The sequence below is a fragment of the Ictalurus furcatus genome, chromosome 3, assembly GCF_023375685.1.
Source record: "Ictalurus furcatus strain D&B chromosome 3, Billie_1.0, whole genome shotgun sequence".
NCBI lineage: Eukaryota > Metazoa > Chordata > Actinopteri > Siluriformes > Ictaluridae > Ictalurus > Ictalurus furcatus.
The window spans coordinates 28,082,223-28,104,506 of record NC_071257.1 but is presented as its reverse complement, the minus strand read 5'-3'; the positions used below and the strand labels follow the sequence as shown (position 1 = coordinate 28,104,506).

Below are 22,284 nucleotides of genomic sequence, written 5' to 3'. Positions count from 1 at the left end.
TTGGGTATTGTTAAACAAGTCCTGTTTAAACAAGGTTTAATACTTTAATGTGCATCGGGTGCATACTGCAAAATCTCGCCGGAAGCAGTAATAATGCGAATAATGTAAAAAGGCTAATAATGCTTGACTGTACATTATACTTCAAACCACGTTGGTGAACATGGCGACCCTACCATGCGGCTCTTCTGTTCTTGCACAGCAGCTTATCATCATTGTCGTAACAAAGATGAGGGACTGTTTATAAAGACGATTTGCACATTCAGAATTAATGAAGATGACAGTCTCATTACAGAGTGAATGATTAGGCAAGTTTAGAGCAGACACTGGAATAAATTTGTCTAAAGTCTGTTCAGACAGGTTATGAATGACATGAGAAAGTGCGTGAAGCAGCAATAGCAGCTCAGAAAGAAGCAGCATTAGCTTCAAGACACTTGTTACTATACCGTAAGGCATGAGAATAAGCACATTAATATAAACCTGTGATTTGTCTTGCAGCCAACTCCTTCTGAATGAGAAGAATCAAGAAGAATTCAACAGCACTGTAATATTACAGCATTTATGTGACCCTATAAAAATGTACCTACTGTGCAGAAAAACTCACTACAAGTTTACACGGTTAATTCAATTAAACTGACATTTTTAGATGGATATGCCTTGTACATAGCTTTACGCACAGTTCAAAGTATTTTAAAAAATGCTAGCCACAATCAGCAGAGGCCCACAGTCTGATGGTTTTCTCCCCATTGTAACTGACAATTACAGAGCAAGGGCAGACTTGCTAAGGTTGCAGGATTAGACATTTCTACATAGCAACACCCCCCAATTTATGGCTCAAATCTCATCAATGTACAACTAGAGGGTTAATACAGGAAATATAAAAAGGGTCATGTAGGGATGGGCAACATGGACTTAAAACCAGATCATGATATTTTCTGGTATATCAGTGACCATATAAATATAGTACCATGCACCACTGTTTTTGGCTACAAGTGACAGCTGCATGCAGTCTTGAGAGCCTCAGAAACACAAACATTGATCTAAAACAGGTTCTAAAGTTGCTAAAGGGGTCTGAAAAGTCACCAAGTTGGCAACACTGGTCTGCACTGACAGCTACATAAAAGGCAGGCTAAGCTCCGCCTCTCCCCAGCAAAAAGAAAAAAAGAAAATATATCGGGAGAGAGAACGCAGACTTTTCCAATTATGTACATTCTATTTGAAAAGCAATAAAATACACCAAGTACCCAAACGATACCCTATCTGTTTTTTTTCTTGAAACCAATTTCTTATCATGGGGAGAATTTCTACTGGTATATCACAAACGATAAGATATTGCCCATCCCTAGGGTCATATTACATTTTGAGTATTTATACAGCTAGAGGGAAATTACAAACAGAAAAAGTCAAAGGATTGCAATAAGGTGAGCATCAGCCAGAATTCACTCAGGGTTGAATAAATGATAATATATGATGAGCAAATCATTTGATCCATTTACATTTTTACAGGAAAATTGGATGAAAACAAGCTCATGTATCAAACCTCAACAATCGAGAGATTAGAAATACGGAACAGCCGTAATAAAGCACACCGCAGAATGCCTCTCAAATCTTAAACAAAAATTACCAGGTTCTACCAGAAGTACTTCTATTATCATGATCATAAAATGCCTCTTATTCTGTACAAACAATATAAAGCCCTTTGGTAAGAATGAGATCACTGGGCAATATTAATTTCCGGTTTTGCCCTTCTCACTTTCAGTGTCCTATTTTGAAGCCAATATGCAGGCAGATAAGAAGCACAATGCGATGCAACCCCCCAACACACACACACACACACACACACACACACACACACACACACACACACACACATTGTGCTTACTCTCACAATAAACAACAGATGGGGCTTGTGGGTGGGTTGTTGAAGAAAAGAAGGCTAATGAAATCAAGGTCAATCACTTGTTAATCCTAGTAAAGGTTAATGCAGCAAATGAAACTCATCCTTCATAGTGTTTAATTAATACCATTCTAGATGCGAGAGACAGGGTGTGTACAACAGCTGAAACAAAATCGCATGACTGATCACATCTCACCTCCTTACATTAACATCAATTAACACGACAGGTCATTCAGCACAGTGGCAGAGTGGCAGCTGAATGATTACGGGTGTGAAGCTTCCCCAGTTTAATTTAGTACAAAGATCATTAGATTTATAATAGTGTGTAAGGCAATCACAGAGTCAGTTCAAGTATCTCTGTATCAGGATAATGCAACACCTCACACACAGCTATTTATTACTATTATAGAGAGATTTATAAACATTTCCTTTTGTAGTGTGTTTCTCTATTGCTCGTTTCTTTTTCTTTCTCTGCACAAGTCAGCCTTGGGGAGGAGGTGTGGCCTATGCACCGGTCAGTGTCTATTAAGGAGGTGTATGTATGGTCTATGAACCTGCCATTCCCAATGTAGGAGGCGTGGCCCCTCCACTTCTCAGTCATAGTAAAGGAGGCATGGGCTGGGTCTGAAATCATGTACTCTGAGAGTACCTACTGCATTCGATTCAGAATATACTGCTCAGCTGTTAAAACAGTACACACTGATCAGTATACATGTATAGTGTGAATACAATCTGGATGTATTGCAACCATGCTGGCATCGTCATGTGACCTACAAATTAAAGATAGCAGACGCGCTGTTTTCCGCCATTTTTTACGGCTCTTCCATGCCAGTCCCATTGCTTTATGGGACAGCACAGTGTCCATTGCTTCCATACTGCAGAATCTCGGAGGAAGCTGTAGGTCATCCAGGTAGTTCTCGTCTACTGTTTTATGAATACTGAGAATTCAGTCATACTGTTCCTTTGGCCTAGCAAAGGAGGCGTGGACTCTCCACCTGTCTGTCTGATGAAGGAAGCATGGTTTCCCACTCCTCAAAGCTGAATGCATCACATCCCACTGCATTATACTGTATCTCACTGAAACTCTAAAATCTGATGTCCGCATTCAATGTAGCAGACAAGTCATAAAATTGGTTCACAGACAAACACACATCCCTATAGGTATAAACCACATACCCACACACACACACACACAAATAACACAAAGGGGCATATTCAAACACAAGTTATGTTTGAATTACTAAAATAAAATGAGGGGTGGACAAAACACAAGCCTGGGCACCTGGGACAAGCAAATTTTGCGTCCGGGCAATTAGTATTTTTTTTTTTTTAAATTCACACATGCCGTGTGGACTAGTAGGTTTAATCATTATAGACACCCCCCTCCCATTTTTGCTAAAACTAAAACGCAACTCAAATCATAAATCAACGGTCCCCAACCACCAGGTCACAACCCAGTACCGAGCCGTGGAAGAGTTGCTACCGGGCCACAAGAATGAAAAAAAGTGTCCAGGCTATATGAGATGCCACTGTATTATTTACTGTGCGTTTCCTCTTTAAGAGCCACTAACCAAATTTACATAAACACGATAACAGTAAACATCAGTTCCACACTTTCAGGTTCAGCTAATATGAACATGAGTGTGAAACAAACATCTCTCGAACGTTTCTTTAGTGGAGGAGGTAAGAAAGACCAAACGATGGCGACAATACAGACAGCTGCTGACGAGAAAAAGAGGAAAAAAGAAAGCTGCCTTTAACCGAAAATATTATGATTCGTATTTAAAAAAAAAAAAAAAAAAAAAAAAAATACGGTTTTGTCTCTACTGGCAATTCACATACTCCAAATCCCATGTGTATAAGATGCGGAGATAAATTGGCTAATGAGTCGATGAAGCCCTCAAAATTGCTACGGCATCTTGGACCCCAAGGGTATAGCAATAGGGCATTTTGAGCTTGGTGACTAGGCAAACTCCGTAACCTTTACACACTATGCAAAGAGAGAGCATCACGTTGGGCAATGACCTTTTGTTGTGAGAGTAAACATGATATGCCACATTAAGAATTTTTTAGATGATGATCATTATACACTTGTTCATTTTTCCAAATCTGTATTAATACATTTAACTAGTAAACTGGTTTATCACATCACGTTAGAAGCCACTTAGTTTTTAAAAATAGTTTTCTAGCAAGCAAAAACACGGGACACACAAACTGGGAGTTTTACTTGCTCTATGGACTAGCAAATAAATAAATGATTTGTCCACCCCTCAAAAAGAACCGTCTTAAGAAACAGATGTATAGAGCACTCTAAATTAGGCTACACTTAAGAGCTTAACATTAGCAAGTGCTTAAATACATACTGCTGAGTCTGTGAGGTTACACTAGGAAAAGGGCTAATACACACGCAAAGACACACGGACAAAAACACACACACAAACAAAGGCAAACAGAAAAGAATATGTACAATGACAACTTACTGATACTGTTCAACTGAAATCCACTGGGTCAATCAAATCAAAAGATAAAAAAGATGAGGTATGAGAATGGATTAAAAATAGGAAAAAAAAAAAGACAAAAGGATTAAAATATAAAGCGTGTAAATGATGATTACTGAAGCATTGTGTGAGACGATTGAGGTCACGGATTTATATATTAATCACTCTTACAGGTGTAATAACACAGCCAGACGATATAGACACAAGTACACACAGTACATGACAGAAGAGACTGACCTCCACACACACACACACACACACGCACGCACGCACGCACGCACGCACGCACGCACTCACACGCGTTACCTGGTTGGCATAGGCGTGTGTCAGAGCGGTGTGGTTCTTCCCCGGGCTGCTGTATGTAGGTCGGTATTTGTACATGGTGGGAGTTGGTGGAGCTTTATTTAACAGGCTGCTCTCTGGAACACACAGCAGTGACATGTTAGAGACAAACAAACACACAGCCTGATCCTCCTTTCGATCTGAGAAAATTAAAAATAGACAGGTTTCCTTCCAAGAGACTTTATGTGAAAAGTGTTTTAGCATGTTGAGAGAGCATGTTGTAGTATTTTCACAAATATTGACATGACTGTATTCAGTTTCACTTTATAGGATAAAGTTTGTATATATGTAAAAAAAAAAAAAATTATGATGAAATGTTTTTGAAAATCGAAACATAGTCACACGTTTATTCTCTGTGGTAGTTCCCAACGACAAACTAAGGGTACGTCTCAATCAGCTCCCTAGTTCAGTAGTCAGGACACTGATCAGGGAGTCGGCCATTTTATGGCCTGCCTCAATTGCAAAATCCTTCCAGTGCACTAGAACTTTCACTAAAAAAACTCCACAATGGAAAAACCAGACAGCATCGATGTGCAGTTCGTTACTTTACTGGAAACGATCTCATTTTCTGAAGCCCCTCAGATTGAAAAAAAAAGAAAAGATAATGGCGGATGAACTCTCAGCCGAACTTAGTCCAAGTACCTTATCATCATTGTTTTAGCTCACAAATTATCATATCCTTTAAGTAATCATTTGATAGCTTTACATGTTAAACTTCATTTGACGTTCTATATACAGTTGAGTCTAACGACTTAAGTGTTTAACGTTTTAAAAAATTCCACTAGCTAGCCTACAATCCTGCTTGAAGTATCATGCCAGAAATGTGTGTGTAAAGCTAACAAATTGATATGACACAATTTCAGATGATAAATGCCAGTGGTGATGTTGTACAACGTGAGTACATAATAATGTCACCAGAAATGGAGTCATCAGTGTCCCAATGTGTAGCGAGTCAGAGTCCTTACCAGCGCCCGAACTCGTGTAAACGATATACTGATTCATGACATAGGGAGCTGATTGAGATGCACCCTAAAACAATGCTGGATTGAGAATAAAATAAAAACCTATTTTAAAGTTTCATTTCTTGGGTTAGTTTAAATCTAGTTTCACGTGATCAGCTGTTTCATTTCAGTGTCGTCATCTTTTGATGTTAACTGCAAAGATTAGCTGAAACATAAGAATTATACGAACCTCAACAACCTCAACAACAACAACAACAACAGTCTGAGTTCGATTTCAGAACCCTGATCAGTAGATGATGGAAAAAATCAGGGGAACCAAACAAGAGAAATCCTGCACACAAGTGGCAATATGCACAAAAATCCCATATTTTAAAAACACTTTTGTTGCTTGCTTTATAATCATAATTAAAGAATGAAAGAAAACATAGTTATTAAGAACACAGAAGACATGAATCGGAGAGACCAAATCTGATCGTATATGGCTAGAGTCCAGCATTTTTTTGGTTATTAAGCTGTCTTAACACACCTACTAAACCAACGATCTTATAATAAAGTCTTGGCATTCATTTTGGCACCGTTCCTGGGCAGCTATTTCCAGTCATGCAAGATGGTGAGAGACTCATGTAACACAAAATAGTTGACTAGGATATGAAATGGCTGTTAAATTATGACAAAATGGCAGTAGTGTAGCCTTCTGTGCTGCCACCTTCACATTTTAAGCAGTGGCCTGGTCTTTAATCATACCATCTCTGAATAAACTCGATCATTAACTGATGAAGGGAATCAGGTGTGTCGGAGTAGGTACTATTCCACTGCTAAGCTCTACCAAGACTAAAGCTGTAGTTGAGCGAGGTCCTTAACCATCTTAGCTCCAGGGGTGCCGTTTCATGGTTGACCCTGCACTCTGACCCCAACCTCCTAACAAGCTGAGATATGTGAAGAAAAGAATGTCACTGAGCTGTAATGTATGTGTAAGTGACAAATAAAAGCATCTTGTTATATCGATAATATTGCTCATTAGACTCATGGCCATCAGTGTAAGAGGTAGGGCTCACACTAACTATGTTAGTTAGCAAACATAACCACTAGTTAAGGCTCTCAGATTGTAGCCGCTAATAGTGGATCATGTGACTTCAGTAGCATATATACTGGCGACAGATGACAGAAAGGCTTCAAATGAACAAAACACCTTTTTAAAAATAAATAAATAAATGAGAGAGAGAGAGAGAGAGAGAGAGAGAGAGAGAGAGAGAGAGAGAGAGAGAGAGAGAGAGAGAGAGAGAAAGGGCAAGGTAGAATCTGTTTTAAAAAATGTTGTGGCTGTGTCCATTCATCGTGCCAGTGCCACCTTTGGATGGAACAGTGGTTATCTTAGACAGTTAGGAATAAATACATAAAAAATTTATTTCAAGCGCAATGTTCGTCTTAATTCCAACTACTACATTGCAATCTATAATGCATAACACAGAAGTCCAGCTCCAGCATAATATTTAACCCAAAATGAGGTCAATAATGACTAGTTAATTTGACTTTTTTTTTTAAAAAAAAAAAAAAAAAAAAAAAAAAGAGAGAAAAAAAAAAGAAAAAGAAAATTAGACATGTCATTGTGGTGTGGGTGTGTACCTTCAGCGGGTCCTCTCGACAGGCCAGGGTATCTAAGCTCGGGTTTAGGAGGAGGCGGCGGCTCAGCATCAGCAGACTGACTCTCAATCATCTCTAAACTACTCTTAGACTGAGAGCGAGAGAGAGAGAGGGGGCAAGGAAAAAAAAATATATACAAATGACAAGTGAATTACATCGGAGTCAGACAGTGACATGGGAAAACAGTGATAGGAGGGTGCCCGAGCACCAAGCACCGGGCCTGAAGTGGACACACATATAGGAAGACAAACACAGACAGTAAAAGAAGTGTGTACATGCGCACGTGTATGTACATGTGTGCGTGGAGATGGCCTACCCGGTGTAAATCTCCATGGATACCATTGTCCAGCACCTTGGCTGCCAGCTGTGCCTCGGAGAATTGTGGCCTCAAGAACGGGGGCTGAACTGGCACCGTCTGTGCCTTTCTCTTCCTGCCCACATACCTGAGGAAGAGACAGGAAAGATTTCTCAGCATGAACAGGAAGTAAATTGGCCGTTCGTGAGTAAAAATGCAAATCGTAACAGTTCCCCAAAGTTGTTTATCTGAATACAAATAATGAACTCCGCATGATCAGAAAATCTCAGAGCTGACAGACCAACAACCACTCTGCGAGAAGATCTTGCCAAAAACAACAGCAGACTGTCTGTAAGAATTAAAAAAACAAAACAAACAAAAAAAACAAAAAACAAAAACACATTGCATTTTCCTATGTTTCATCAAAAGCTTTTAGTGTTTAGGGTTCACCGTTAGTTTGTTTAGCTATAAAAAAAAAGAGCAGCATGGGTAGGTCCTGACTTAGAGAATTTAGGTTAAATTCATGCAATTGAACACAAATTGCAAGAACAGGTTATATATAGTGATGCATTAAATAGCCAAAAATATGTGGACACCCGAACATCACAACCATATGTGGTTCTTCCCTGAATTGCTGCCACAAAGTTGGAAGCACACAATAGTATAGAATATCTTTGCATGTTGTAGCATTAAGATTTCCCTTCACTGGAACTATGAGGCCCAAACCTGTTCCAGCATGACGATGCCCCTGTGCACAAAGAGAGCTCCATGAAGACATGGTTTGCCAAGGCTGGCGTGGAAGAACTCAAGTGGCCTGCACAGAGCCCTGACCTCAAGCCCACTGAAGACCTTTGGGATGAACTGGAACGCTGACAGTACACCAGGACTTCTCGCCCAACGTTAGTACCCGACCTCACTAATGCTCTTGTGGCTTAATAAACAAAAACCCTTATTTCCCCAGACAGGAAATAAATTTAAGAGCATCCTCACTGAAAAACCTATACATCACAAGGCAAATAATAACATGTGTCCAGAGGACATGCAGGCTATAAAGGGAAAACTTGGTCCATGCCTGGGTGCCTGGGAGCTGCAGAGAACACGAGTCACATTTCTCCAACAGCCATTAGTGAAGGGGTTCACGCCTCCTCTGAATTTTCCCGTTACCTAAAAAGAAAGAAGCAGATTCATAAAGATAAGAAGAGAGCTAGAATTAGCCAGAAGCCGAGAAAACAGGCTGAACTAATGGACAGAGATTCTAATCTGAAGATTCTAATCTGATGGTTCAGTGGAAGTCATATACCCAAGAGCTATAAAACTGCCCTACAAGGATTAGAATCAGCATCAATACTGTCAAACACACACACACACACACACACACCTGCTCGTTAGTGGTTCTGCCTCTCGCTACCAGTACAATATGGAAACCAGTAAGGCCTGCTACTGGGATGAAGAAAAGTCCTGCTACACACATAACACCCATTCTGAGAGAAAAAGGGTCAAGGGACACAACTGCACAGAAACACAGATAAGCTATACCATGCCAAGTTCTATATTTATTCCTCAGTGTCTGAACAAAAGAACAAACATTTATACATATACACTGAAGTAATGCATGGATCCATCCTTCACCACACACACACACACACACACATCACAGCTAAAAAGATACGTGACAGCTGAATGTACTCGGTCAAGCTGCTGTGTGTGGTACAGGATGAAGAGCAGCCCAAAACCGAAGACGCCCATGATGTGAGTTGTCAGAGAGAGCAGGAACAGGAAGAAGTAGCGGTAGTTCCTCCTGCCTATACAGTTGTTCACCCACGGACAGTGGTGATCAAAATCCTACAGGAAGAGATGGAGCATGGGAGAAAATAACTTTGCATTTTCTCTGTCATTGACTTTCAAGGCATAGCACCGGAGACACAAATATGGAGAAAGTTCTGAAATGACAACGGTCTCTACACTGAGCTCCAACAACATTTCCACCTGAACCGTTTGTAAGCAGAATGCTTTTGCCCAATCAGATTTACTCAAAACGGCCAGATGACCGAGTCCAGTCTATCAAAACCGTTGAGATGGGACTGCTTAATAACATTCACTAATATCTAACAGGGGGTGACTTAATTTAGCTACTACACTGTATTTGTATGTGTACTTGGGTGGATTCATACCTCCACACAGTTGTCACACACTGAGCAATGTGAACATCGAGGTGGTCGGTAGAACCGGCACGTTGAACACCACTTCATGCGCACCTGTATTCCCCGAATCTCCACCGTCTTATAGAGCGGCGCTCGGAAATCGTCCTCCTTATCCTCATCTTCCTCAGCTGCAACGCAAATGTGTTATATAATGTCTATATTCCTTCAAAATTAAATAAATACACAATTTGAAGATTCCCACGTTATAGTTAACTTCTAAAAGTACAAAATAAATGTCTCCTCACAGAAAACCTCACCATAATCAATGACTAGTGTCTGCCTTACAAGTCCCCAAGTAAGCTGTTATTATAGAAAAGCAGCATATTATAACTAGTACATTAATATAAAGCTTGCAGCTGGAACTATAGGCTGCCGAGTGAGACATCAGTTTGATGTCAGTAGGTCTTCTCCTGTTTGCAGAAACAGAACGGGAGACCAAAGTGATTAAGAACATGCCAGAATTTGCTTTCTAAAATGCCGTGTGTTGTGATGTTGGGAGTCAGAATCGGGGGAAAAAAACAGGTTCAGAAACACATTCGATTTTACCGCATACTATGGAATCAGACGCCTTTCCAAGCAAACAGAATACGATTGTGGTTACAGGCAGTTAGGAGAGATAATTGGTCTGAGAAGCACCGTCTCTACAGCAACCAATTCATCTCAGCTAAATAGCCAACTATCATATTAGTAAAGCTGGTTGGCTAAGAATTAAAAAAGGGTTAAGGCTTTACATTTACGGCATTTTGGCAGGCGGCCTTATCCAGAACGACTCACAATTATCTCTGAGCAGTTGAAGGTTAAGAGCCTTGATCAAGCGTCCAATAGTGGCAGCTTGGTGGTGCTGGGATTTGAACTCTTAACCAATGAGCTACCACTTCACAGTCAAACCTGCATAGCTTGCCTAAAACGTACACCAAGAAACTAGCTAACTAATGCTAGATAACGATGTTACATTCTTAGTGAGGAGTTGTCTATAATTGACACGTTTAGCCAGCTAATTTTGTTCATCTTACAAATGCATCTGTTTGGGCAGCACCTCAGCATTCAGTGATAAAAATAGTAAACGGTCTGCACTTATATAGTGCTTTTTAACCTTTCTGTTTCTCATTCACTGCCATAGCCTACTATCGGGAGCAAATTGGAGTTCAGTGTCTTGCCCCAGGACACTTCGGCATGTGGAGGTGTATGGGCCGGGAATTGAAGCACCAAACCTGAGATTAGTGGACAACCTGCTCTACCATCTGAGCCACAGCCACCCCAATGTCACAATGTCCTCGATATTGTAATCATAAAATATTACATTTTTGATCGTGCCCATAAACAACAAACTCGAAAGCATCAAGAGCCTTCAAATCATTTCACTACTTACAGGACGCCAAGCCATAAGGAGATACGCCATTTGAAAAATGTTAGTTTAGCTGAATAGCACTGCCTGTCTTTTAAAGGTAATCCATAATAATAAGTGGATAACATTTTAGCTAATGTGAAAGCAATTTCTGAATAAAATTTTTTGATAGATTTTTTAAATATATTCTTTGGTCAGATTATAACCAAGTTGCAGCTACCGAGGTCTTTTTGCAACCAGGTTGCACATGCAGCTCTTTTTTTCTTTACAAATAACAGGAGGTCTGCTGTCAGAGCTGCTGTTAAAGAAAATCAATCAACACCTCCTGAGTGATCAGAATCAAGAATTCAACAGCGTTCTGGTATAACTGATTACGATATTAGTGTACCAAAGTTAAAGCAAATCAGATCAATGGTGTGCTATTAAACAGTGATCCCTATAAATTCCACAGAAGCTGGCACATTTTGGATACCATCATTTATCAGAACCTCAAAACGTACTAAAAAAAAAAAAAAAAAAAAAAAAAAAAGACATGACGACTTGTGACTTGGTGCCCTCTGAAGTAAATGTAGGCAAGTGAGAATACTACCAATAGAAAAAGCACAAAGATTTTATACTTAGATTATTGGCTACCTCTTGGGAAGATGCCTGGGTCCATGAAGGTGGCCATACAGAAGTTGGCCAACACAAAAAGGAAGATGATTCCATTGTATATTGGTATGGCGACTGAAAAATTCTCCGAAAGCCATGGGCACCTGACACATAAAGGGAAAAGAAATTGGATTTAAAAAATAAATAAATAAAAAAGCAGTTTAAAATATCAAGTCAGACATTCATGTGTCACAACATGGGCAAGGACTGACAGTGTGAGTGTTTGCCAGTATAATGGATGCAGATGTACAGTCCCTTCTGAAAGTATTGGAACAGAAAGGCCAATTCTACTGTTCTCGCTATAAATTGACCACAATTTTGTTTCGTGATGAAATGCGAGATGACGGATCAGAATTTCAGCTTTAATGAACCCAACTGACCTTACCCAATCGAGCATGCATTTCACCTCCTGAAAATCCCCCGAAAATCCCACGAAACAAACAACAACTGAAACAGGCTGTGGTAAAAGCCAGGAAAAGCATCACAAAAGAAGAAACCGATAATTGATTAGGTCAATGAGTCGCAGGCTTGATTCAGTTACTGCAAGTATGGGATATGCAGCCAAACAGTAAATCCTATTTACTATAAATTACCTCAAGACTGATCTGTTCATATATTTTGCTCACCTAAAAAATAGGTGGTCTGATAAACAACATTAAACCTTTTTGTAATACAACTAGATGTAAATACCAGGAAATAAAAGTTGAAATTCTAAACTTGTCTCAGATCCATCTTTTGATCTCAAACCCAAATGTCTTTGGTGTAGAGCATAAACAAATGAGGGGACTGCAGGTTATGGTAGCTAAGATAGGGTTCAGCCCATATTTAGGGTTATATGCTGTGTATTCCAATATACCCATGAACTCACACACAGACAAAAATAAACTTAAATAAATAAAGATGGACCAGAGCAGTCAGCAGAAGAAAGAATTAAAAAAATTGGAAAGATCAATGAGCCATTTAAATTCTTGGTGTGGAATGACACAAGATTCCCAACAATCTGTAAAAGACTTTACAATTTTACCATTTTATTTTTCCTACCTTTTTTATAGACACTAAATAAAAGCCTCAGCATTTCGCAATTCAACTGTTTACACTACCTATATATTGTGATGCATACTGTGCATACTAGAAATGCCTTCAAGTCTTTAAAGTCCCTGTGAAAGTGCCTTGAAACGTGCAGCATTATTCAACGTGTTGATGTAATTTCAACTGAAACTGGAAGTCATGGTGGGACATTGTATGGCACCTCCCCCTTTTTAAATGGCCAATAGTGTTTAGCTTACCCCACAGCCCAAGCTAAGCCGGACTTGACAGTTATTTCCATGGAAAAATGCTCAACACAAAGCTGTGAGCTGGCACAAATACCCTCTACTTCAAAGTGGATGAATTGAAGCCATTTCCTTCCAAATCAACTTACAGATGGAAAACTGAATAAAACGCACATGTTCGAACAGCCAAAGTCACATTTATGACCCATGCTTGCCGACATGATTTCTCTTGCTCAACAATGACTACATTGGCATGTGATTTTTATAGTGTTGGGGGTGGGACACTTCCGACTCGAGACAGCATTGATTGGACAGGAAATCTGATGAGAAGCTGAAGTGCAGAATGAGGTCCTCAAAATTGTCGAGAATTGTTGATTGATGGTAGAAAGATATTATACACTACATTAACATCAACGCAATTTACCCGCACACAACCCTGGCAAAGGTACTAGCTATAGAAGGAAGCTGAAATGCTGATGTCTGGTGACTTTGCACTATGGGTAATTTTATGGGTAATTATAAATAGTACATTTTGTGTCTCTGAGCTTAGGCGAAGCTTTTTATACCCATTTATAGATTTTTCAACAATCTGAGCTGATCAGCCCATCTACAACTTGGACGCAACTTGGATGAAATTAAATAAAGTATGAACGTGAGTATGGGGTGTGTGTGTGCTCATACTCACGTGAAACAGAAGAAGAGCGTAGTTGCTCCCACAAGGAAGGCTGTTGCTGCAGACACCGGAACGTAGCGGCTGGGCCGAAGGGGGCGGGACGGAACGGTTGGGTGGGGAGGGGAGGCGGGGTCAGACAAACCCCCACTCTTACTGCTACTCGGCATTACCCAGGGCACACCAGGAGGAGCCGTCACTGAGAAACCACCCTTCTGAAGGTGCGTGTGTGCGCCTGTGTGTGTGTGTGTGTGCGTGTGTGTGTGTGCGTGCGTTTAGGAAACGGGATAGACTATGGGAGGAGTAGCAGTCCTTCTCCTCCTCGACTCAAGATATAGAAATTACAGATTGTCTGCATAGTTACAGCTGAAAGATTCAAATGAAATGAGCAATGAATTAAAAAACTTAAAACAACAAGTGAACGAATCAGGCTTTCTGCACTCCACTAAAACAATCCACACCGCATTCAGGCTTGAACAGAGACGCAGCCATCAAGCTGTGTTTCCTGACCCTTTTAGGCCAGCATAGAAAAGAAAAAGAAAAAAAAAGAAGAAGCTTTTATGAGTGGCTTCTCTGAGATAACAAGTTCAATGCTTTTCTTGGCTTCTTTTCAAAATTAATTTTTGCTTTAAAATCTAAAAGCCATTTTGGTCATTTTGAAAATAACTTTCCATTTAAAACCGCTACAAGCTACACTATAAAAAGCAATCCAATAACAAAAGGATATGGCGAACGTTTTTTTGGTAAAAGCAACATAAAAGCGATGAGGAAAAAGCACTTAAATGTTGAATTAGTGTTCCATATGGCTGAACTCTAATAACCATAAACGAGTGGTGCTAATGAAAACATTTGGTTTTACAACTTAAAAAGAGGTAGAGGATAAGATGTTTATGACATGGATTTTGTAGTTAATGCAAGTTTTGCACTAAAACAAGGTAAGTTTGGGCTCTGAGTATTGTTAAAAGCTTTCAAAATCTCCGTCCTGTTTTAAAACAGAAGTCGGCCTGACGAAGGAGTAAGTCAAAACCGAGAAAGGAGGTAACATTAAGTGATAAAGCCAAACAACAGGGCAGTGACAGATTTAGTGTCTCCCCTTTTGCGTTTTACAGAGATGTAGATAGTGTTGTGAGGATGGCACGGAAATCGCTTCCAGCTGTTGCTCTTTCTGCCAGCTCCTGAAACATAGAAATGTCTCTTTTGATTTCGTTCAACATGTGGGGTATTGCACTTCGCTATGCTGGATATGCTTGAGTCTTTCTGTACCAAGTCGAAGCATTCTGCTTCTAGGCCAAAAGGCCAAAGGCAGTGATGGACCAGTCTAGCTGTTGTCCTCACAACCAATCAGCAGGATGTAGGCAAAAATGCTAGCCAGGCGTCTGCCTAAATCTTCTGACAATAACAGAAGCATCTACAACAAGAAATAAATTTTTTTTTTTTAAAAAGTACAAAGATTTTCTGAGGCACGGTGTGGCTCAAAACACAAAAGCTCACAGGAAATGCTAAAACAGAGCACGCTCCAGGCACTCCCGAGTGCTCATTCAAACCAGTGGAGTGACTGTAAAATAAAAACTTCAAAGCTGCAGACGACCCCAAAATGCGGAAATGAGAACGAGAGACGAAGTATAAAGTACAAACAAAGCCCAGCTGTCCGCTGGGAGACTTTTGGGATTTCCTTGTGTGCCGTTTGTTGCAAGGCTGATGCCGGCGTGTATTACATAAGAGCTTGTGAAGGTTGCAGTTTCAAGCATGCAACCTGAGCCATGCTTACGGTTACGTGTGTGCACTCCAGAGAGTATGAGTAATCCAGTGAAAGAGGAAATGGGTCCAACAGGTTAACACATCGTTGCTCTTGTTTCAGCGATGCTCTTTTCAGAATGCCGCCATGAAGCAAAAACAACAGGCTGTAAATGGTGATATCTGAAAGAAAGAACAACAGGACAACAGACTGATAAATCATTCAAACGATATTTGAGTCCGAGCAAATACAGAGTAATTATTTACAGTGACGAGGGACTGCAGATGACAAAAGACTGCTGTGTTTTCCCAAACCACAGCAGGTACTGTGACTTATGCAGCCAAGCAGCAAGACCATTTTTGCATTAGCACAAACGTTAAACTATAAAACCGACACGATAAATGAAATTGCGTGCCTCAATAATCATAAATTTAAAAAAATAATAATTAATTAAAACAAACAAACAAACAAAAAAAATCACTGCAAGCAGAAATCACTTATTTGTAGTCACAGCACATGCTATTATAATATGAAAGTGGATATAGCTTTACTATCCGAAAACTAACATTCTGCTGTAAGCCAGTGTATTTTTTAATTGATGATACCGGTTTATGGTATTACATTCATACATCTTCAATGATCAGAATGTTACTAAATATTATGAAAATGGGAATAGCATTCAAAAGCAAAAATCCATATTCCAGATGGATTTTTATTCAAATCCACTTTTTAGTTCAGCATCAATGATCTGATTCTTCCGACTTCCAACTTCTGAGGTAAGTCAAATTTAGCACAATAATTATAGTTCATCATTACACCCCTATGTTGTATTACTATAGTAGATCACATCAACCAACAAGTTTAAAAGCTCAATTATGTTCATGTGAGGAAATACTAGTGTCTATGATTTCTATTAAATACATCACTAAATAAATATAAAATCAACAACTGCATAAAAAAAAAAAAGAAAGTCTTTTTCTTCTTCAAAAAACGCACCAGTAAACAAGTTTTAACTGCCTCTGGGGGCTGTTACCGTGGTAACTCAGTTAACAGTCACAGAGCTACAACACACTGATTACCAATAATGTTTTTAAAATGAAACATTTCATTGTTTGTATATGAATGCATACATCTGTCTTTATATACTTATTTGAGGAAGATGAAATAAACAATCAGCTTTAAAACTAATCTTACAAGTAAGTAAGCTAGTTTATTTCTAAAGACTCTGCTGCTCGACAGGTTTTAATGCAACTTGGGACTGAGACGGATCTCATTTTAAACTGAAGCACCGCTTTTCATAACCAATTTCTCCTCACTTACGTTTTCATGCCTCGTTGTTTGACTGATACTTGGCCCAACAGCACTAATCTTTTTCAGTCTAAAAGCTGGAAATAGCAGTGTTTATGCCTGTCTGTAGGTCATTCATTCACACATTTCAAAAGTCTTGGTGTCAGAACCTGGAGAATCCGAGGTCTTTACCAGCTTTCAGAGTTTATTTTCGAGGTGGCTCTCAGTAGCACGTCCAAGCTCGAATCAGCCTTTAAGTCTCCAGTGCCAAAAAAGGGACTCAGACATCATGTTTCCCCTGACTGTTCATGCCTGTGCCTAGCTTCATTTACTTCAAGACATAAATCAAAACTTCATGATTAACATGAGAAATCCTGTTCTCACATTGAATAAGTCTAGCCATAGTTACAAACCTGCCGGCAGTTGTGTTTTTGGGTTGGGCACCGTGGATTTACGATATGAAAAGCCTTTACAAACAAGACCAGACAAGCTTGGTGTCATCGGACCTCCACCGAGTCACCAGCATCATAGACTCAGTGCGTTTACATGGACAACAATAATCCAATATTAACTGATTAAGACAATACTCTGATTAAGAAACTAGCATGTAAACAGTGATTTCTGATGACCTTAATCCGATTAAAAAGTCATACTCGAAGTAAACACAAATCGAATTAAGATATGTGGAGTATTCCTGTTTTAGTTGCATTATGGAAGCGCTTGACAGACATGTACACACCTTAATCACAATATGAACGTCGTGTGGGAGTTTTCACCGCATTGATGGCAAACAAGAGAGCACAGCTGTGTCCCAAACCGTGTACTTATCTGCTATATAGTAGTTGAAATACATGTATATAATGGGAGAAATACATGTATATAGTAGGTGAAATACATGTATATAGTGGGAGAAATACATGCGTTTCGGCTACTATATAGTAGGCAAGCACGTGATTTTGGCTGCAGCCCATGGCTTCATGCAGTCGTCTATTTGCACATATAGCATGACAAATAATTAACTACACCTGAAGCTTTTGTAAAATTTTAAATAAAAAACGCCCAAAACTGTATACGGTACCATAACGAAGACCAAATGTACGATACGTGAAATTCTGGAGGGAACGTCGGACGGCATGGGGACATAATGACGTGTGCCGTTAATCGATCTATGTTCTATAACATGTAAAACGGCAACATGAAAGGAACATCCTAAAAGCAACTCATGTAAATACCTTAATCACAATATTGTCTTACTCAGAATAAGGTCAATAATTAGATTACTGCTGTCCATGTAAACGGAATCAGTGATCGAACAACCCAGTTCTTCCATCTTAGTCCTGAAAAAAAAACCTTCATTGTCTACTAATGGCCCAGTAACCTCCATAATGGATGGCTAATAAATGATCTCCATGGGTGGAAATAAAGGATGACGACATGACTGATATAACCAGTAAAACAATGAACATGCTACTGCACATAAACTGGGACTATGAAGAAATAACCTCAACCGAAAGTGCCACTACAGACCAATTTCACAGCTGCAGTTATGAATGCAGGAGGACTATTCAGCATTATCCACAGTCTCTGACTTATTTAGTAGAAAACCCCAACGCTAAATGAAACCGAACACGCAATCTCATTTTAGTTGAATAAAATAGCATGAGAACATGCTGCCCTGCAAGATTAATTTTTTTTTTTATTAAATTTGTATTTCATGCAAATTGAACCTGAAAATGTGTACGTTGTGTGTATATTGCTGATCAGGCACCGCTCCAATGTGCTGCCCAGTCTTATGTTTTGATTGGCTAGGTTAAAATGTGGTAGTTAACTTTAAACTCTTGGTGTCTAACAAATAACTATAAATGACCTACACTCACCCTCCACTTTATTAGGAACACATTCATGTAGTTATCAAATCAGCCATCATGTGGTCTTCTGCTGTTGTAGACCATCCATCTAAAGATTTGATGTGTTGTGCATGTTGAGATGCTTTTCTGCTCACCATCACCATATATCCTACCCTGTAGCTCGAACCAATCTGGCCATTTTCCTCTGACCTCTTTTATCGACACGGTTTTTCCACCCACCGAACTGTCACTCACTCAATATTGTTTTGTTTTTTTTCACCTTTTGCACCTGTGTAAACTCTACAAACTGTTGTGTGTGAAAATCCCAAGAGATCAGCAGTATATGAAATACTCAAACCAGCCCACCTGGTACCAACCTCCATGTCACAATCAAAGTCACAGAGATCACGCTTTTTCTTCATTCTGATGTTTGATGTGAACATTAACTGAAGCTCTAGGCCTGTATCTGCATAATTATTATTCTTTTTTTGCATTGGGCTGCTGCCACATGATTGGTTGATTAGATAACCGCATGAATGTGGGGATGTACAGGTGTTCCTAATAAAGTGGACAGCAAGTGTAAATCAGTTGTCAGAATTGTTACCGCATTTAAATCAGTATCACAGACAGAATATTTCATATGAATTGGGTACTAGAGTCCAGTCAGCTTACAAGGTATTCTGCTGCATTCAGGGCTGAAATATGAATCCACGTTGTACTCTGTAAAGTCTTTTGTTTCTCTCATGCCTGTTTCAACAATGGTCTATGAGTCATGTAGGGTCCATAAGACACACCCTCCGTACTGAAAGTCTGAGACATTTTCAGACTCCTAGACAACTCATAAAAATGTGTCATAAAAGACGCACTGTGGGATCAATGTGGTATCCATTGTATGTTCTGTTTTATTCATTCATTTATTGTTAAACCAGCTTGTTGCCTCAGAGAGTGGAAGAGGTGTGTTCAGGGAGGAAATGGGCCAGGCCACACAAATATACTGGAATGCAATAGTTAAATTTATTAATATGCCAATACCAATAGTCTATATCTGACATTTACACAATTGTCTTCTGTTAAAAAAAAAAAAAAATAAAAAAATAAAACACCGGTAGGGACAACTACTGAAGGGACTACTAGGGACAGATGTCTCAGAATATGCACGTTGCTTGACAAGTAGAATAACTGGTAAATGGTCTGTACTTATATAGCGCTTTTTTAACCTTAGTAGTGCCAAAGCTAAGGTTACACTGGTTCTCATTCACCCATTCACACACCGCAATGGTAGCAGAGCCGTGATGCAATGCGCTAACTTGCCATCGGCAGCAACTTGGGGTTCGGTGTCTTGCCCAAGGACACTTCAGCATGTGGAGTCATGTGGGCCGGGAATCGAAGCACCAACCCTTCGATTAGTGGACAACCTGCTCTACCACCTGAGCCACAGCCGCCCAAGTGTAAAACTCGCTGTTATTTGCAGGTGATGGCAAAATTAAAGTGCATCAGAAAAAGATGGAGATACAAACGTCACCCATTCATGAATCTTTTATTTTTATTTATTATTTCAATGACACATTCATCTTCTGTAAATGTTTTATCTCAGTCAGAGTCACGGTGGATGCAGAACTCATCCTGGGAATACTGTGTGAGAGGCAGGAATACACCCTGGATAGGATGCACACACATTCACCTCTAGGGGCTATTTAGTGTAGCCAATCTATGTTTTTGGGAGATCGCAGAAAACGAGAGAATCCAAAGAAAACCCATGCAGACTCAGGGAGAACATGCAAAACTCCATACTGATAGTAACCCAAGCCCAGGATCTATTCGAGGACCCTGGAGCTGCGAGGCTGCAATGCTACTCACTGTCCCATGCATCCATTTTCCGTACCGCTTATCCTACACAGGGTCACGAGGGAGACGGGAGCCTATCCCAGGGAACTCTGGGAACAAGGCAGGGGACACCCTGGGCGGGGTGCCAACCATCACGTTCACACAACCATTCACACACTATGGACGATTTGGAATGCCTACAGCGATAGACGATATCATTGGGGATCGGCGAGTCAGGGATACTGCCGAGAGATGATGCCTTTGACCACATGTCAAGGTGGGTCGGTTTCCCATTAATGTAGTAGTGGCAGAGGGAGCATGGTGGAGCGTCGGCTGAGAATGGAGGCGAGGGGGGTGGAACCGACAGGTAACGCGTGACGATTCTCACCTGTGTGTAATTAGGGAAAGTGATTTGTTTGTGTCTCACTGTGCTTTCAGGAGAGAGAGCCCCGGAGAAACGGGAGAGAGAGAAAGCCGACCACCACCGAACCGTGTGTGTATAAAGTTGAGCAGCTGAAAAGTGACACCTTATGAGCTGTTTCAAGCCTGCGTCCAGCCTCCTCATTCCCTCCCAAATTTGGGAAATATTAATTGGGACGCCTTTGGCGTCTGGTTTAAAACAGAAATATTGCCAAACAGGCGACATGACATATTCCTTTAGCATCAACTCCAGCTTTGCTCACAAAATGACGTACAGCGAGTCTCATTTTCCATGCGTCATTTCCAGTCATAATTCCTGTAAACAATTAAATAATTAAATAAATGAGTAAATAAACAAGTCAGTAAATAAGTAGACAACTGAGTAAATACATGAGCAAATAAATATTGCCCTGCCCTCACGCACGATATCATGCATCAGTGATCTCACAGGCTGCCGATAGGACGATCTGACTACGGAGAAGATCGCCCAACACTACAGCGCACGTCTTTGGACTGACAGGGGGAGGAAACCGCTGAAGCACAGGATGAACATGCAAACCCCCAACCCCGGAGGTGTGAGGCAAAACGTGCGAACCACTAACCCCCACCATGAAACAATGCAGCACATGCAAAGTAGAAATCCTGTTCATGATTTGCACGAGCCTTAAAAAAAAAAAAAAAAAACACCCAAAAACTCATGCTTGGTGAGTGAAAAGTACTAAACGGTTGATGTTATAGTCTCACATACCATTTCATTCGAGAAGCTGGATTTTTTTTTAGTTTAATGAAGGTGGTAAAGTTTCATTTTGGCTTGTTAAGATTAATGATGAATGTCAATGTGATTTATTATAGTATAGATGAAGAGCTAGAGAGAAAGATCTCAATTTAAATCCACAAATTTCAAATCTTGTGTTTAAAACAAATAAATTCCTCATCAAATGACTCATTTGTAATTTCATTAGAGATTAGCCTCAGAGGAGAAAGTCAACAGAGTAGCAAGATGTTAAATGTTTTGTTCCTCACAATGTTGTTTTACATTATATTACTGAGAAAAAAAAATTAACAATGACAAAAGATTTTTTTTTTCTATTTTCCTTTAGAATCAGCATTTAAGCCAATTAATCAATTATATGCTGATTAATTCATATGAATAGTTAATTATTATACATTAGTTTTTTTGCAGCCTTACATCTGATATCTCAGCACACTTTCCTGGTCATAAGCTTCAGAATCTTGAAGGCTATCTACACTAATGTCTGCATAAAAACTTGCTTTTAAACACTGAGCTTTTCAGAGCAAGATATAGTTCCTGGACTTAAACACAAAAAAAAAGTTAAAAGGTATTTAGAAGTTATTACACTGTAGATTTTTGTTTGAAGCAGTTAATGGTAAGTAAATGAG

The 22,284-nt window shown here is 39.8% G+C and overlaps 1 protein-coding gene across 1 annotated transcript in view; it reads right to left on the bottom strand.

The window, feature by feature from the left end:
- zdhhc5a (zinc finger DHHC-type palmitoyltransferase 5a) overlaps positions 1–22,284 on the bottom strand; it is a 35,642-nt gene that overhangs the window by 4,164 nt on the left and 9,194 nt on the right. The window contains exons 2-10 of the mRNA XM_053621874.1: positions 13,786–15,687; positions 11,812–11,933; positions 9,804–9,961; positions 9,302–9,474; positions 9,011–9,113; positions 8,705–8,796; positions 7,654–7,780; positions 7,320–7,428; positions 4,699–4,811 (exon numbers count right to left, since the gene is read on the bottom strand). Of these exons, the coding sequence (XP_053477849.1) occupies positions 4,699–4,811; positions 7,320–7,428; positions 7,654–7,780; positions 8,705–8,796; positions 9,011–9,113; positions 9,302–9,474; positions 9,804–9,961; positions 11,812–11,933; positions 13,786–13,940 (1,152 nt within the window). The 5' untranslated portion in view covers positions 13,941–15,687. The remainder of the gene's footprint in view (positions 1–4,698; positions 4,812–7,319; positions 7,429–7,653; positions 7,781–8,704; positions 8,797–9,010; positions 9,114–9,301; positions 9,475–9,803; positions 9,962–11,811; positions 11,934–13,785; positions 15,688–22,284) is intronic.